Genomic DNA, 18,637 nt, shown 5'->3' on the forward strand with positions numbered 1-18,637 from the left:
TGTTTCTTGAGGTGAATCTCGTGATTCCATTTAATCTCTTACACAGAGCCAATTAATATTTACTGAGTGCTGGGCATTGTGCCAGAATCTTCACATACTTCCTGCTAAATTCTCACTATAACCCTGAGAGTGGTTTCCCAGGCAAATGAAGGTTGAGTAAATTACCTGACATTGCAGTTTCCAGGTGATGGAACAGAGATTCAAATCCAGAGCTCTCATCTTCAAGCCCTGTGTTCTTTTCTCCTAGCTTCTGTATTTATTTTCCTCCTTACATCCTCACTGAAACCAAGGGAATAGGTTCATTTTAAAGACCTGTGTCCTGGGATGAGGTGGTCCACGTTTCGGTGTCCATTTTCCTGCTAGTTTTCTAGGAGGGTTGTTCTGGTACCTAGCCTGCCATCATATCGGGATCGAAGACACATTTTAAAGGATTTGTGTAGTTTATCTGTACCAGCTATCTGAATCCTAGAACTAATCCATTTTCCCATTCTTGTCTACTGAACTATTAATTCTTTTAATATTGCTGTATATAGTGTTTTCTGATTTATACAAATTTCTTTTAGTCATCTATAAGATTTTGATATATTTTTTTTTCAATGTGAAATTTAATGTTTAAAAACATTACTTTTGATTACTTTTGGGGGCATAGCACTTGACTAGCCTGTGTGAGGCACTGGGTTTGATCCTCAGCACCACATTAAAAAACAAACAAACAAACAAAAACAAAGGCATCCTGTTCATTTACAACTACAAAAAAAAAAAAAAAAAAAAAAAAAGCCAGTATTTTTACTTTGAAAAGTGAAAAGGCAGCAAACTGGCTAAGGACTTTAGCACTCAAGAAACAACATGGTGATGAGTTTGCTGGGTTTTCTTGTTGCCCAGACTTGGAGCTGAATACACTGGCAACCTGGAAATACTAGTGGGCACAAATCAAGAAAAATCCAGTAAAAGACTATTTTTTATATTTTCTAACTGAAGGACTAAGGAGGGAGCCACCTACTAAAACAGAAAACTTAGACTGCAATTTCTCCAGTCTTGCCAAAACCACAGAAGAAACTGTCCCACTACTACCCCTGCCAGGAAAGGCTATGTGGAGAGTCTTGAGATATAGCAATCTGTATTAAAGTGCTCCAGCCTCTGCTGAGAGGTATTAGAGATAGGCAAGGAGGAGCCATGATTTTCATCTTTCCTGGCCAGGGATGAGCACTACTCTGGTGTCCAAGGAGTCCACATGGGAATCCTGAATCTTCTTTCTCCCCCAGTAGCATCCTCATTCCACTGGGCTTGTGTCAGAGGAAGCCCTGATAGAGAGTCAGGACTTTTACTGTGGCAAAATAGTAACAATACTGTGTGCACCATGGTGTAGGTAGAGATTACATAGGGAGCTAGACCTCTCACCCAAGCCTAGCTAAGCAAGGGGTCTCCCAACCCTTGGGCATAAATAGATGCTGAGTGGAGAACATCAACTTCTCTCTCCACCTGACAGTAATGAGCCTAAAATAGCATTAGAAAGTCAGCACAAGCAGGATCTAAGGGCCAGGGTTGTGGCTCAGGGTTAGTGTGCTTGCTGTGCATATGTGAAGCACTGGGTTTAATCCCTGGCACCACATAAAAAAAATAAACAAAAGTATTGTGTTCATCTACAACTAAAAATTTTTTTTTTGAAAAATCTTTTAAAAAAAGTCTAAGATCCAGTCTCATAGCAATTTGAAAATGTGTAGACGTCAATTGAATATTGCTTTTTATGTAGGGAACCAAGATCTTAATTGAACCACAAGACAACCAGTTGATGCCAGCACCAAGAAAATGGAGATGTAGAGATTATCTGACAAAGATTTTTAGATTGCCCATGCTTTAATAAACAATTATGAACAGGTTTGAAACAAATGAAAAAAATCGCCTCGGGAAGTATGAGTTTTTGAAAAATAAGAACAAAATTATTTTGCCTAATCGGGGTCCCTTGAGATTTGATGAAAGTTTAATGATTTTTTAATTTCTACAAAGTACATCATTGAGATTTTGATATGCCGCAGTCCGGCTGCAGCAAAATAACGGGGGGGTGACGAACAACTTGCGTACATTGATACAGCAGGAGTGGGAGCCGTTTATTGTAGGACAGGAGGGGTATATATGCATTCCACACAGCTTATCTTAATTAACATAAACTAGATACAGCAGTCAACCAATAAGGAATCTCCACACTTAATGGCTCACTGGAGTTACTTCACAAACCACTCCCTCTGGCAAAATGCCAGGCGCCATCCTGACTTGTTTACAGACCCTAACATTGATAGGGGTTATATTGATTCATATTAGCTTTTTTGTTGAAAGCTACCTGAGAAAAACAACTTAGGAGGAAAGGTTCATTTGGCTCATGGTTTCAGAGGTTTTTGTGTCCATGGTTACTAGGCTCTCTGGATTCTGGGCCTGTAGTGAGGCAGAACATCATGGCAGGGAGGGTGTGGTGAAGCAAAGCTGCTCATCTCATGATGGTCAGGAAGCAGAAGAGGCCAGGGATAAGATACAGTCCCCAAGGGAAATCTCCACTTTCCAGGACCCACTCCCTTCAACTAGCTTCCACCACTGATAGTTCCCACCACCTCTCAGTACACTATTCAACCATCAGTGGGTTAACCCCTCAATGAAATCAGAGCCTCATGATCCAATTACTACCCAAAGCACCACCTCTGAACATAACTACATTGGGGACCAAGCCTTTAACACACGAGCCTTTGGGTGATATTTCATATCTAAACTACAGGTAACTCAATAGATTACTTTGGATAATATCTTAATGATATTCTTCTGGTCTGTAAATGGATGTCTTTCTACTACTTACACCTTCTTTAACTTCTTGTAGCAATTATTTTGCAGTTTTTGGTGTTCAAATCTTTTGTCTCATTGGTTAAATTCATTCTCAACTACTGTATTCTTTTTAAAGCTATTGTAAATGTAATTATATTCTCTTTTCACTAGGGATTGAACCAGGGCCTTATACATGCTAGGCAAGCATTCTATCACTCAACTTCATCTCCAGTACTATTTTAAAAGTTTTATTTTGAAGCATGGTCTTGCAAAATTGATGAGGATGGCCTTGAGCTTGTGATGCTCCTGCCTTTGCCTCTCCTGGAGCTGGGATTGCAGATGGTGCACCCTTTGAATTACCCAGTTTGGAATTGTTAATATCCTTTTTGGATTGTTCATTGTTAGTATATGTGTTTTCGTTGGTTTTCCCACTAAAAGTCAGTTTTTCCATTACCAAAAGACCTGACAAGAACATTTTTAAGGAGGAAAAATTTATTTGGGGCTCACAGCTTCAGAGGTCTCAGTCATAGATAGCTGACTCCATTCCTTGGGTCCCAAAGTGTGGCAGATCATCGTGGCAAAAGGGTGTAATGGAGAAAAGTGTCTCAAGACATCACACTGGGAAGCAGAGAGTTTCCTTAAACAAGGACAAAATATATACCCCAAAGGCACACCTTTGAACCCACCTCTTGTAAACACACATTGCATGTGGGAATGCAAATGTCTTTATGAGGTGATCTCTCTCCTTTGTGTATATAGTCCCCAAGGGAAATCTCCACTTTCCAGGACTCCCTTCAACTAGCTTCCACCACTAACAATTCCCACCACCTCCCAATAGACCATTCACCTATGAAGTCATCAGTGGGTTAACCCCTCGATGAAATCAGAGTCTTCAGAAGGAAGATTACTGGGTTACATAGTAGTTCTACTCTTTTTCCTTAGGAACCTCCGTATGGTTTTTCATAATGGTGATACCAATCAATAGTCCCACCAATATAAAAAGAATTGTACATGTCCAATGGGTATTTATTCTAGGAATTTAGGGTCATTTCATTCTTTAATTTGATTTGAAATCAATATTTATAGCTTTCAGCATAATTTCTATATTAATAGGCCAAAAAAAGAAAATTCCTTTCATCATGTTAATACAGAAAACAAATTTGAACAAATTCAACACCCATTCATGACCAAACAAAACAAAACAAAACAAAACAAAATAAACCCTTAGTAAAACAGAACTTCCACAACTTGATTTAAAAAAATTTTTTGCAAAAACCTAAAGGAAACTTAATCCCAAGTCCTGAACACAAAGCATATAAGCTGCCTACTTATCATCCCTCTGAGATATTTAATAGACATCTCAAAATTAACAAGCTAAATTCTTGCTTTACCCATCCCCAAACCTAATTTATTTGTGTGTTTTACGGGAATTGAACCCAGGGTAGGGGAGCCTTACTCCTGATCACTTTTGCTAAAGTTTTGAGGACTATATTGAAAAGGAGTGGTGAGTGAACAGACTTGTCTTATTTCTGATTTTAGAATAAATGCTTCTAGTTTTTCTCTAGTTAGTATGATTTTAGCTTTGGGTTTGTCATCAATGGCCTTTATAATGTTGAGGTAAATTCGTTCGATCCCTAGTTTTCTTAGCATTTTTAATATGAACCAGTGCTGGACTTTATCAAAGGCATTTTCTGAACCTATTGAGATGATCATGTGATTTTTGTTCTTAATTCTATTTAAGTGGTGAATTATATTTATTGATTTGTGTATGTTCAACCAACCTTGCATCCTGTTATATTGATTCGTATTAGCTTTCTGTTGAAAGCTCTGTCCATGGCCTTGTATTTGCCATCTTCTGGCCTCAGCTTTCTGAGTTGTGGGACAACAGGGGTCTGCCACTGGCTCCAAATCCACTCTTGTCTGGCTTCTCCACAAAACTTGGAGTCATCCTAAACCCCACTCATTTCCTCACAAAGTGCCAAGTTCTTTCACATATACCCTGAAACCAGATCCATAATTCACTGGCTTTTGCACTTGGCTGTCCAGGATGCATTGGTCTCTTCTCCACACCACAGCTTGAGAGCCTTTTACATGCTAAGTAAAATCATGGCATTCCTCTAATTAAAACCCTTCAATAGCTTCCCATGATGCTAATAAAGTCAACTTTGTAGTTTTCAAAATATGGAAACATTTTTATAATGATTCCTAAATAATACTAGGTCATCATTTATTCTCCAGTAAACATATATTGAGAAACAGCTATGAGCTGGGAACCTCATGAAATATTGGTACCATAACTGAAAAAATAAATCTGGCTATTAGGCTTATAGATTTAAAATCCAGGGGAGAATACAGGTAGGTAATTATTACAAAGTGTGTTTGGTGCTAGAGTATGAAAAATGTAGGGCTGTGAGAACATTTGCAAGGGGTTCTTTTCCAGATATGAAAATAAATCAAGACCTGTAACATAAATAGAAATGAATCAAGTGAGGAGTTGGTGAGAGGTGGGGGCTGGGAGAAGAGATATGATAGGTGTTGCCAGATCCTAGAGTATAAAATTTAGAGAAGTGGCAGAATACTTAGGAACAGTGATTAAGGTTCAGACCACACAGGGTTATGCTCACTTTTGGATTTTATCTTAGGAAATTCAGAATTCTGAATCGAGATTACAAATTAAAGGATTATGAATAGGAGTGACATAAGATTTCTATTTTAGAAAGACTATTAAGGTTGCAGTTTGGTGGATGAATCGGAACAAGACTGTTGGCAAAGAGTAGTTAAGAGAGTGGCTAACATTATTCTAACTGTTCAGATGAATAGTGGTGGTCATCAGGCCAGGGTCGTGCCTGGGGAGATGGAAAACAAGGACCAAATCAAGATGACAGAAGAGAAGATGGGCAGCATTTGCCAGAGAGAGTGAGTCTAAGGAGTTACCCAAGTTTCTACTAGGATGTGTAAAAAATCAGAACAACTTTATAGATAAGACAGTGAGTTCACTTTGTGCAAGATAAGCTTGAAATCCCAGCAGGACTTCCTAAGAGAGAGAGAGAGGGGTCCTGTCTGCAGTTCTAAATTTGGTTTCAGGAATGCACAAGTAAGGGGGAGAGATCTGGGATGGAGCTTAACATTTTTTTTTTTTCCTTCTGAAGTTGTTGCTGATCTCTAAGTGTTGGATAATGTTTGAGGATTATAAATTGTATGCCCTGTGTTAATATACCAAGAAGCTGGACATGTCAGGCTTGTTAAAACTTGTTGGGAAGTTGTGTTTACTTTTAAGTCAGTGATCCTTGAATGGAGAGACTGCTTGGCTATAATTCAGGAGAAATAGAGACTTCCTGTTGGTGCTAAATATAACTGGTGTACAACACACAGTGTTCTAGAACTCTGCCATTGTGCACTGTTTTCCAGTGTGTGTGGAATTCAGCGTCACATGCTATCTTGGTCTGTTCAGGTTATTACAACAAAACAGTGTAAATCCAGTGTCTCATAAACTTGAGAAATTCAATTTTCATGGCTCTGGAGGTTGGCAAGTTCAAGATCAAGGTCACAGCAGATTTGGTGTATGGCAAAGGCTGCCTCAGGTTTTTAGAGCCTTTTTGCTGTGCCCTCAACTAGTGGGTGGGTCCAGGGGTCTCTGCAAGGCATCTGAATGCAGGTAATAGTCCCCTTCATTTAGAAGTGCTCTGCCTTCCTTTCCTAATTTCCTCCCAGAGGCCCTACTTCCTAATATGTTAGGATTTCAACATAGGAATTCGGAGGTAGGAGTTCACAGACAATCATAAGTATATTCCTCCATAGAAACAGCATCATAGTTGAGAGTCGGGCTCAGGACCCAGACCACCTGGCTTTAATTCTGGTCCTGTTGTTTATTATAAAGCGGTAACTCCTTTTTTTTTAATTTTGTTGTTGATGGACTTTTGTTTTATTTATTTATATGTGGTGCTGAGAATTGAACCCAGTGCCTTGAACATGCTAGGCAAGTGTTCCACTCCTCGGCCACAACTCCAACCCTGTGATTCTTCCTTTTTACGCACCCTAGTACAAACCTGGGTCACTCCTTCTACTCCTGTCTCTGGCAAGTGCTATCCATCTTACCTCCTGTCTCTTGAGCAGGTTCCTGTTTTCCATCTCCTTGGACATGACCTTGGCCTGGTTCTTTTGCAAATTATTTAACTTCTCTGAATTTGTCACTTTTAAAATGGAAAAAAAAAACTGCCTTTGACATAATGTTGTGAGAATCAAGTTAATGATAAGAAGCATTAACAGAACTAAATAAATGTTGTCATCATTATTATTAGTGACTGTTAACAATTAGAGTGCAGTTTATGTGGCAACAAAGGCCTTTGTTAATTCAAGTTAGTAGCAGGTGCTTCAGAGGACCCTGACTCTGATAGCCCCAGAGTTTCTGCATTCCTCCGACAGCTTTGCAGAAGATGGAATTGCAGTGCTCTGAGGATGCTAGTTATTCTCTCAACACTTCCTTCCTTCTAGTTATGGGAGTGAGTGGTTTCATATTATGAAACTGGGAGCTTGCTGCATATGAATAAGAAACTGAAAAGAAGCAATATTTGTTTGTCCTGTATCACTAGTGTTTTCTCACAGACCTGTGGATTTTTAGTGCTCACCTGAAGAAATAGCATTTCCATGTAGGTTTTCTGTTCTGAAAAACTACCAAAAATATTCCCACTTGTCAATGGACTAAAGTTGTAATGAGGCTAGGTTCTTCCTCCTCCTCCTCCTCCTCCTCCTCCTCCTTTCTGTTCAGAAAGCTTTACTTTTTGTTTATAATCAAAATGTGTTGGGGGAAGTGAGACACATGGATGCTTATGTGTGGGTGTGGACTGAAGTTCTGAGACTGGGGTCTGAGCCAGGGAAAAGGGCTGTGGACGTGGAGACAACACTGAGCAGTCAGTGTCCCCAGCAGGCAGCCATTCGCTCAGTCAAATACAACTGTTCATTGATCTTCTTTGGGATCCTGTTATGAAAAATAAATTCAGAAAGTTAGGCCAGAGGTTTGGTGTGGTGGCATATGCCTATAATCCCAGTGGCTTGGGAGGCTGAGACAGGAAGGATCGCAAGTTCAAAGCCAGCCTCAGCAATGGTGAGGCACTAAGCAACTCAATGAGACCTTGTTTCTAAATAAAACACAAAAATTGGACTGGGGATGTGGCTCAATGGTCAAGTGTCCCTGAGTTCAAACCCTGGTACCAAAATCAAAAAACAAACCCTCAAAATTAGGTCAGGCTTATGTGATTGTTATTTTCACTATTGGATTCTTTCCTGTAGATGAATATTTGACTTGGACTTTTACAGGAGTTTGAACATGATTATGCTGCATTTAAATCCCAAACTTTGGATTTTGACAGAAGGCTTGGGACAGTTGTTTGTGAAGGTTTCTGTAATTGCAATGGTTTGGAAGCTGCATTTAAGGTGAGTTTGGAGGAAGCTAATGTGACAGTATTTTATTACTGAATAATTTGGACTATTAGATGCCAGGCATGAGTACACTATTCTCTGAATAAGGTGAAGTATTAGGTAGATTAGTTGTATTCCCTGAAAATTCCATGAAAAATTCACACCGAAAAATAAACTTTGAATAACGCACTAATGAACAATGAAGTTTAGTTTGGCAAAGTCATTTTTAGGATGTTTAACTATTGATTTTTCTCTGGCATTCACAACATTTTAGTGCTCATTACCTTTAGAATAAGCTTGGCCTGGCCAATGAAATATTGATTCAACATTGAGCCTCAGTGAAAAGTGAAAAATGCCTGTTAATTCAGGAATTTTTTTCTTCCCCATTGTTTACATATGTTGGGTTCGCCTGCCTGCTATATTTCTCTGACTGAAACAAATAGCCATTTATACACTGTATTTCATCAGGTGTAAGACATCATCAGTTATCAGATACATCATTATTTATGTGTCAATAAGGAAAAAATGTAGCCAAATAATTGAGATTCCATTGATTCTATAATGCATTCAATTTCAGAGGTGTTAAAACATGAAAGAATCTTGTCATAGAACTGATGAAATGTGTATTCAGAATTGCATAAAACAAAAGCATCTGGATAGCTCCCCCACATTAAAGGCTTGTAATATGGAGAGTAGGGACACCAGGTGAAAGGTGCTTTTCAAAGAAGAGATCTTCACGTCAAGTGCAAATTCATCATCAGGTGACATTTCAAAAAGAAATTGAATGTTTGATAGTCAAAGAAACACAGCTGGGATCATGGGCACCATTTTTTGAGAGTAACAGTGCAAAACAATACAGCAGACAAATTTTTTTTAGAAGAGATTGACTTTGACTTTCAAGTTCAAATGAATTGGCCAGATAGTGGTGCACCCCCTCCTCATGTCCTTGTCCTCAATTGAGCATTTAAACATGGAGAATTCATGAGGATCAGATGGTACTTTGTTTAATAAAAAACAACAACAGCAAAAAGACTCTTGGGTGAAAAGGAGATTCTCTTAGCTAAAATATATAGCCCTATTATAAAATGACCTATAATCTTATCTCTCAGGTACAATGACTATTATATGTAACACTCACTGTTTGACTCAGTGTACATATATTTTTCTCTTGGACAAAGATGACAACATATTCTGATCCTCTTTTGAAACCTTTCCCACTTAGCCAAGAGTCATGAATATTTTTCTTGCTTTTGTATCAAAATTTGACCATATTATTTTTTAACATTTGTGTACTCCTCTATCATATTCATATTACTTGAAACTCATTTTCTTACATGCTGTTGTAAAATAACTGGAAGAAAGGAGAGTGAAATCTCAGTCACCTTCCATTTATAATTCAAGTCTTCTTGCCCTTCTACAGAGTCTATTAAGTACATGCCACTTGATTGTTTCTAAATATTTTTCTCTTACCTTGTCACCATGTGTTTTTTTTAAAAAAACTTTCTCCATATTTGTACCTTGTCTACCGAAAAATTTATGTTTTGGAATCCTGCCTTTATGAACTTTGCAATGGGGGATCGGCTTCCAGCTTTTGTGAGGTTTAGGGAGGCTTTTGCAGGGCCTCATAGACAACAGGCACTCACTAACTGCTTGAAACCAATTGGATTAACTGGTAATTTGAGTATTGGAATGTCACACTGATGAGAGTGAGCTGCTGAAAGAGGAATGGCAGGGGAAAAAATGACAGGGTTGTATATTTTAAGGAAAGGGGGATTTTAACCATTGCTGCTAGTTGAGGAACTCTATTATTGGTCCCAGTGAAGAAATATTTGTAGGCTGCTTTCTGAAAATGGCAATGTAATGCCTACTCTGGATGAAGGCATGTCCCACAAAGGGAACCAAACACCGTTCACCTCTGGTATAAAACTGTAGTGCTTCAAAATCCAGAGTGCTCACACTCAATAAAACAAGAAAGCATGAATACATACTTTTAAAATTCACATGAAGATAAAATGAAGTAGGTAAGAAAAGTGTCTAGAAAAGACTTTAGGTGATTAAATATACCTAATCTCAAGTCTGAAATACTCCAGAATCCAAAACTTTTTGAGCTGTAACATAATGCCACTGGTGGAAAATTCCCACACTATGTACGAAACTACTAAAAATATTATATAAGATTACCTTGGGCTATGTATGTAAGGCATATAGGAAACATAAATGAATTTTGGATTTGAACCTCATCCCCAAGATATCTCATTATATATGTGGAAGTATTTCCAAACTGAAAAATGTCTGAAATTCCAAACAGTGCTGGTACCAAGCATCTCAGATAAGTGATACTCAACTTGTATTTGAAAGCTAGAAAACTATGAAGTGTGTATGGTTGAGGGGTCCACAGTTTTTTAAAAAATATTTGAAAGAGGCAAACCTAGGGAAACATAAATATGTTTTAGTTTGGACAGCAAGAACGTTGTTGTGAGAAGCTGTATTACATTATTAATCTGGGGAGTAGAAGAAACTTAAGGTAAGCCTCATGAATCTTAAGTGGAATATTTCAGGGGAGAAATGTAGGAATCCATTTTTAACCTTTTGAGGTCATTGTGAAGGAAGCATCTATATTCTTCTTAAAATAAGTCTTAGTTCTGTGAGAAGGAAGCAAGAGGTTCCAGAACAATGACCTTTATTTTCATTCTTGAGGGTGATTTTTACACATTTGTGATAATGAATATTATGATAATGTACACTAAGACCTTGTAACTTTTACTTTTTGTTTTTTCCACCTACCCAAAGAATATTTCCCATCCTTCCTTCCTTTGCATTTGAAGTTAGGTTCTACTAAGCAGGCAGGCAAGGTAAGATGTAGCAAGGAAACTACTGGTCTTGTTTCAGTTGGGCCGAATTTGATAAGTGTTTGAAAAATGATGTTGTGAAATAAATGTATTTCCTAATTGTTGCTGGAGAACACTTCTTTGTTAAACTCATGAGGCAGTGTTGACTTTTGAATTTACCTGAAGCCCAAATGCAACAAAACAATGGCTGCAAGAAGAAAGTTAATAATTTACATTTTGCTAGGTAGCTCCTAACCAAGATAATTTAAAAATATTTAGCAGTTTCTGTGATAGGTATAATTGATCTTACTAGAAAAAGCTGGAATTTGTCTAAATTGCCCCTTAAGATATATTTAGATTTATATTTTGGTTTGTATAACTTTTGTCATTATGTTGATGTTTTTCTTTTTTCTTTTTTTTTTTTCATTGAGTGTAATTTCTGGAAATGTTTGCATCGCTTTTATAATGAAGCTATTTAAAAAAATAATAAGTTTTGAGAAATAACTAATATATTCCAAACAGAACAAAACTCTTTTTTAATCTTGCTAACAAGGCACAAGACTTCATATATACTTTTTCTGTCACCTTAAGTACATTTAGTTTTTTTGAGGTGTCATCTTTTAAAACACCTTCATAAGATGGGTAATAACATATGCTAAAGCCCATATGGAGTAACCAGATAACAAAAAAATGCCCCCTTTTCCACAAGTGACGTGTTCCAAGAACCCAAGGGGATACCTGAATCCTTGAAGTGTATTGAACTCTATGTACTATTTTTTTTCTTATACATACATCTCATGATAAAGTTTAGTTTATAAATAAGGCATAGTAAGAGTAACAACAATAACTAACAACAAAACAAAAGTTCTTCAAAACTTAAATATCCACTTCTGGAATTTTCCATTTAATATATTCAGTTTCCACTGGTAATTTAAACTGTAGAAAGAAAAATCTGGATGAAGGGGAACTACTGTGATATAGTTTTCAGTGGCCTCTGCCAATAAGACACTACACCTTGAAGTGTATACCCAGGCATCACATGGCCTGGTTTAAAATCCCAGCTCTACTATGCCAAAATTTTAATTTGGGCAAGTTACTTCCTTCCCACAACTCGGTGTCCTCATCTGGAACGTGTGATAACAGCATTTTAAAATTTTTCTTATGGTGCTGGGGAATGAACCCAGGGCCTATGCATGAGAGGCAGGCATACTACCTACTGAGCTATATCCCCAGCCCATAACAGCATTTTTAAGGGCCCAATGTATAGCAAGCATGTGGCACATAGCATGATATAAACACTGATTCCTTAAAATATACACACGAAAATCCACATGAGCAGTAAACAAGATGGGATCAAGGGATCCGAGGTTTGGCTTTCATAGCTTTGTGGAAGCCAGTGGTAAATGTTAGTTTGAAACCTAGGGCAGGCAGTTCATTGAGCAAGAGGACCTGTGGACCTTCACTTCTGCTTTGCTGGTAATGTGATCCTGTTCATTCCCTGTTTCTGTCCCCTTTCACTTCACTTCTCTGCTTGCTAGTAGTTTCTACTCACTTGTAACTTTAGCCAGCATGGATTCAGTGCTGACTTTGAATAAACAGAGAATCTGATTAGCTCAAGGCATTGATTTGAGCCAGGACGTTTATGTCAAAGGAGTTATCCACTTGTGGAGTGGTTGTTTGGGACCAATGACCACTGCTATCCCAGGTTGCTGTCAGGGGTGGCTAGATCTTGTGGGTACACAAAGGTGATGGGAAGAACAGTTGGTGTAAGTGGTACACTTGGTGTAATTACTGGTGGTGAAATCAGGAAGTCGTCCTCATGGATATGGGGATTCTTATATCTAAAGAATACTATGTTGGGGAAGAACAAATAACATAATTATCACATTTGCTTCTATTCTTACATACACAGTATTTTCAAAAATGTTCCCTGATGCCCAATAGGAAGTAGTATTAGCTATGAGCAGGAACTTCTTACAGATGGGCTATTTCTGACCCCTCTCAGTTTCCAGTGAGAGAGAAGAATTACATATAGAATTTGATTTGTTGAATGTAATGCCATTTAGAAACAACATATTGAGGCAATGCAGGATTCTAGATCTTTCTTCTATTTCGTCATAGCAAAGGTTTAGTGGGGGAAATTGAGCTGAATATTTGTATTAAAAACTCACAGTTCTTAACCTTTCTTTAACTTTGATTTTTCTAGCTTTTGACTATATTTGGGAATTTTCTAGAGAAACCAGTTGTCATGGAAATTTTCAGCCCACATTACAGCACACTCATGAACATGTTGAATACAGAGTTGGATATGTGTAAGCAGTTATATAATGAACACATGGAACAGGTAAGTGGTGCTGAGGTTGATCATATTCACAGTATCATTTTTGTAGGTAATGGCCTAGATCTATATTTCATTATATCTAAAGATTAGATATAGACACTAAAATTTTTAAAAAACTTTTATTTAACTGGTTTCTTATGGAGATGGAGAACTTGCTTTAGGACCATAATTCTTCTAATCAAGATATGAAACACTTTATTTTTTATTTTTTGTAATACTAGGGATTGAACCCAAAGGCACTGAATCCATGCTGGCTAAAGTTACAAGTGAGTAGAAACTGTTAGCAAGCAGAGAAGCGAAGTGAAAGAGGAAAGAAACAGGGACTGACCAGCAAAGTTTCTGAGGCTGGCCTTGGAACTTGCAATCCTCCTGCCTCAGCCTTCCTCATTGCTGGGATTACAGTCATGTGCCACTCACATAGGTTTTATACCAAACTACCAAAATGAACAGTTACTTACAAGGTTGTAAGGTTACTTACAGGCATCCTAACTAAATGTTCCTTCTCTTCCTCCTCACCAAAATATCAACTTGCAGATTGAACATGGTTGTGTAGTTCTTAACAAGAATATGCCATTTACTTCTGGAAATATCAAATGGGCCAGAGAGATCCTTGATCGTCTTCAAATGTTTTGGTCAAACTTTTCGTCTCTCCATTATCTGTAAGTACTGAGGCCTATGTCATGGTAAATTATCCTAAGGTTACGGGTGGTTTTTTATAGAGGGTAACAATCTGTTCCTATTAGCACTCAAGAGGTCATGGTCTCATTTAATTTTCTTCACTGGTTTGTTGAGGGCACTTCATCTCCATGGTTGTAATATTTTTGATGGGACTCATAGTACATATGTTTACATGTTTCCAGGTCCTTTTTTCTTTACACTTTCTTTCCTCTGTGGTATCTGTTATGATTCTTTGCTATTATTTTTTCTTTCTCCAGGAACAAACACACCTCTAATTATGCATTTCTCTCAACTTGTTGCTGTTGATATTTAGTAAAAGCTTTGGCGTTCCATTCATTTATAACTATATATTTTAAAGCAAAAACAATTCCAAAGCATTTTTTTTGGTATTTATTTTTTCTCTCCCTGGCTGTTTATGATGTATAACATCACTATGTATATTATTGTAAAATAAGCAGAAATCAGTATATAGAAAAGTAGAAAAACCTTATTCCTACAGATTCTCGGACAATCCTGATGAAGCTGCAGTTTATCAGAAGTATGTCGAAATGACCACTTTACTAGACCAATTTGAAAATCATATCTATAATAAATGGAAAGCTAATGTGGATGAAATCTGTGAATTCAATTTGAATCAACCCTTGGTTAAATTCAGTGCCATAAATGGTCTTCTTAGTGTCAACTTTGACCCAAAGGTAGGGGTTTGGTTTCCTAAGATGTTTTATAGGTGCTATTCTTATCCTTAGTAAATCTCTGAAATATTTCCCGATAGACTTACATTTCCAATCATTCATACTTTATTTTGGGAAAATGTCAAGAGCTGTGAGGAATATAATTATAAACAACTTCCAGTAAGTCTTTCCTTAAAGATGTTTTCTAAGTCTTAATTAATTAATTATTCTTTGTTATTTTTCTTATAATTATTTCTTGGCCTCCCCACTCTTTCTTGAAGGTGGGCTTCATTTCACTTTGTGTCTCTAGTTTCGTGTCTGGCACTTGGTAACACTTACTAAATGTTAGCTCGGCTGAACTGAATCATTAGTTTTTGCCAGATGGTTTCTGGCTTAAATATTTTTATAACATACTAGTTTTTTTGGTTCATTGAAGCTGTATCATAAGATTTGGGGACTGACTACATGGAATAAAAATCAGTCGTGTTTTTGGTAGATAGTGGTAAATTTCTATTTGTCATAGTTTCTTTAAAATAAAAAATAAGCTTGTGTATGGTGGTTAAACTCATGATGATTTTAATAAAACAAATAATATAAAAATAATACTAACAGTTAAATAAATATCCAGGATGAAGATTGCCTTTATTAAACAGATCTTTTGTTATGACATGATACATCATGTCACAAAGGGAAATTTCACATTTTGTCAATTTTCTCAATACATTTTGTCAATAAATTTCTCATTCATTACATGTTATGTAATAATATTGCATATAGAAACATTATTAGTGATCATGGTGATATGCACATGTGTACTTAAATTATATGGTACGTGTATATACATATATATGGTATATATAGATAATATTCGATGTGTGTATATTTTAAACATCTCCAATTCTTTCAGCTTGCTAGATTAGGGGCATAAAATAAGCTTTCTTTTCTATTGAGTTCCCATAGATGTGCTTTACAATAAAGGGCAAAGTTATTTTAAGTTTTCATGATCAAAAACAACATCTGGCTGAATTTTTAGGTAGTAAAGATCATTGTGGGCTGGAGCTGGGGCTCAGTGGCAGAGTTCTTGCCCCGCACATGTGAGGCACTGGGTTCGATCCTCAGCACCACATGAAAATAAATAAACAAAATAAAGAAGGCTCTGCTGGAGCCCAGAATCTTCCACCAAAAAAAAAAAAAAAAAAAAATCATTGCTTCAGCCCAAAGCCATGCCAAGGGGGTGGGAGAGTTAGTCTTACATACTCCATGTTAGTTATGCTTTGTTTCTCTAAAATATATGCAAAGAATAGTATTATTTTCCAAAGGCTGAATGAACTGATATGTGGCTACTAACACACAATGCGGAGAAGTTCATTGGATTTAGACACAGGGGAATGAAGGAAAGAAGTGTGGAGAGGAATAGGAAAGACAGAATGAATTGGACATAACTTTCCTATGTTCACATATGAAAACATTCTTGTGGTTGTACATTACGTATGATATGTCAAAATACATCCTACTGTCATGATAACTGAAAAGAACAAATAAATTTTTTAAAGTAGCATTACTTTTATTTTACAAATGAAACTCAGAACTCAGTATTTGATCTAGAGGACAGAGGATTATTTCTACTTTGAGATTTCATAAAATAGCTTACAGAGACAGGTTTCTTGAAGTGTTTTAGGGATAGTGTGACTTACCATAGACTTACTGAAAATATACAGAATATTTTCTCTCTTAAAGAAATTATGACAAAATATGCTACTGTCCACCAAAAGCATGACAGGCCATTTCGTATGGCATGTGGATTCCCCGAATATCTTAACTCTCATGATGAAGTTTTAACTAACTTAAAAAAAAAACAAACTGGTATGTGTTATATACACGGTAGAGACTGTAAACCTCTATTAGGTTATGGAATGCATGATTTTTTGGTTTTAAAAAACATGAAACAAAAGTCAATCTTGATGATTTGGAAATGTAGTAACCATTGGATGAAATTATAAGTATTTCAAGTCAAACTTGTGTTGAAATAGAATGATATTTTTAAAATATGCAATAATTCTTGCTGCTGTTTGAATAGCTGGTAGCTGTGTTGAGAGAGGTGAAATACCTTTTGATGATGAAAAAATCGGACATACCAGATTCAGCGCTTGCCATCTTCCAAAAAAGGAACACTATTTTAAAGGTTTGTGTGTTGGGGGGAATAGAGCATTTTTTTTTATTGAAAGTAATTTTAATTATTAGCATGTAGACCTAAGACATTTTGATGCTTCAAGGAGAGAAAACAGTGAACATATTTGACCTTTTTTGTTTTGGGTATTCTTTGCTCAGTACATTGGAAACCTTGAACTTCTTGTACAAGGGTATAATAAGCTGAAGCAGACTCTTCTAGAAGTTGAGTACCCTCTGATTGAAGAAGAGCTGGGGGCTATTGATGAGCAACTGGAGGCAGCCGTGACGTGGCTGACATGGCAGCATGACTGCTGGGGCTACGTGGAGAAGGTGCAGGCAGCCACTGCGGAGCTGGAGTGCAGGGTTGAACACACGCAGAACAACCTGCAGGTGATACAGCAGATGATGAGGGCCTGGGCTGAGTGTCCACTGCTGCCCAGGAGGGAGCACAGAAAAGAGGCTGCCTTGACTTTGGAGGACAAGGGCGATCTGTTTGCTAAAAAATACAAGTTAATCCAAGAAGATGGCTGCAAGATACACAACTTGGTAGAGGTAATTGCTTTGAAAATTTCAAAAGTTACTGATTTTTTATTCAATTACTTTAGAGAAGAGCAAATATACTTAACCTGATAATATAGACTTCTTTTTTTCTCTGATATTGGGGATTGAATCCAGGGCATTTTACCCTTGAGCTACATCCCTAGCCCTTTTTTCAATTTTGAGACAGAGTCTTACTAAATTGCAATCCTCCTGCCTCAGCCTTCAGACTTGCTGGGATTACAAATGTGTGCCAACAGGCCCTGTGTAGGATGCTTTTATTGAGCCTGAAGGAACTTTATGAATGGCCATGTGAAGCAGTTACAGTGAAAGAATTTGTGCGGCTTGTCTGTGATTTCTGTAGTCCTCACTACTCATATTCCTGAGGGAAGAGATTAGAATGTGAGATGTGTTGATCAAACAGAAAGGTTGGAGGCGGAATCCTTATCTTTGACAGGATTGCACCTAAATTCCTGGTTGCTATTAATAGTTGCCACCAGTGTGGAACACCTCTTAGGTGTCAGACACCTTGTTTATATCATCTCCTGTAACCCTCTGAGCCGTCTAACAAAGGCAGCAGAATTACTGTCCTTTTAACAGACATTTGAGTTTTAAAATAGTAACAGATGCTATTTTTCTTTTTGATATTGGGGATTGAACCCAGGAACAATTAACCACTGAGCCACATTCCCAGCCCTTTTTATATTTTATTTTAAAACAGGGTCTCACTAAGTTGACTAGGGCCTCACTAAATTGCTGAGGCTTCCTTTAAACTCACAATCCTCCTGCCTCCGCCTCCCAAGCTGCTGGGATTACAGGTGTGTAACAGGCACTATTTTACCAAAATAAGATAGGGAGTGGGGGCACAGTAACAAACAAAACCCAGCCCCTGTCTCATGGAATTTACACTCTAGTTGGGAAGATAGCAAGAGAAAATAACAAGTGCATAATAAACATGTCAGTTGTAACAGGAACAGTGATGAAAAATAAAGCAGAAATAAATGATGGGCTGCAGAAAACCAAAAAGGGGTGAAGTGCATTGGGTATCAGGAAAACGGGGTTCTAGAAGTGAAAGTGCAGGAACCTTTTAGATGGAGCAGGCTATCCAGTCCAAGGATCAGTTTGAGAGCCAGCATGACCAAAGCAGAATGTGTGTGTGTGTCAGGGGCGGGGTTGGGGGGGTGGGAATGGTA

The 18,637-nt window shown here is 37.5% G+C and overlaps 1 protein-coding gene across 7 annotated transcripts in view; it reads left to right on the plus strand.

Moving 5' to 3' along the window:
* Window positions 1–18,637, plus strand: part of Dnah11 (dynein axonemal heavy chain 11) — a 305,840-nt gene that overhangs the window by 25,237 nt on the left and 261,966 nt on the right. For all 7 annotated transcript variants that reach the window (XR_007346137.1, XM_048799700.1, XM_048799695.1 and 4 more), the window contains 6 exons: window positions 8,119–8,235; window positions 13,255–13,392; window positions 13,924–14,048; window positions 14,567–14,762; window positions 16,816–16,920; window positions 17,067–17,459. Coding sequence is in view for 6 of the 7 variants with exons in the window: in XM_048799700.1 (XP_048655657.1) it covers window positions 8,119–8,235; window positions 13,255–13,392; window positions 13,924–14,048; window positions 14,567–14,762; window positions 16,816–16,920; window positions 17,067–17,459 (1,074 nt within the window). In the remaining variant the exon portion in view is untranslated. The remainder of the gene's footprint in view (window positions 1–8,118; window positions 8,236–13,254; window positions 13,393–13,923; window positions 14,049–14,566; window positions 14,763–16,815; window positions 16,921–17,066; window positions 17,460–18,637) is intronic.

The sequence above is a fragment of the Marmota marmota genome, unplaced genomic scaffold, assembly GCF_001458135.2.
Source record: "Marmota marmota marmota unplaced genomic scaffold, marMar, whole genome shotgun sequence".
Classification (NCBI taxonomy): domain Eukaryota; kingdom Metazoa; phylum Chordata; class Mammalia; order Rodentia; family Sciuridae; genus Marmota; species Marmota marmota.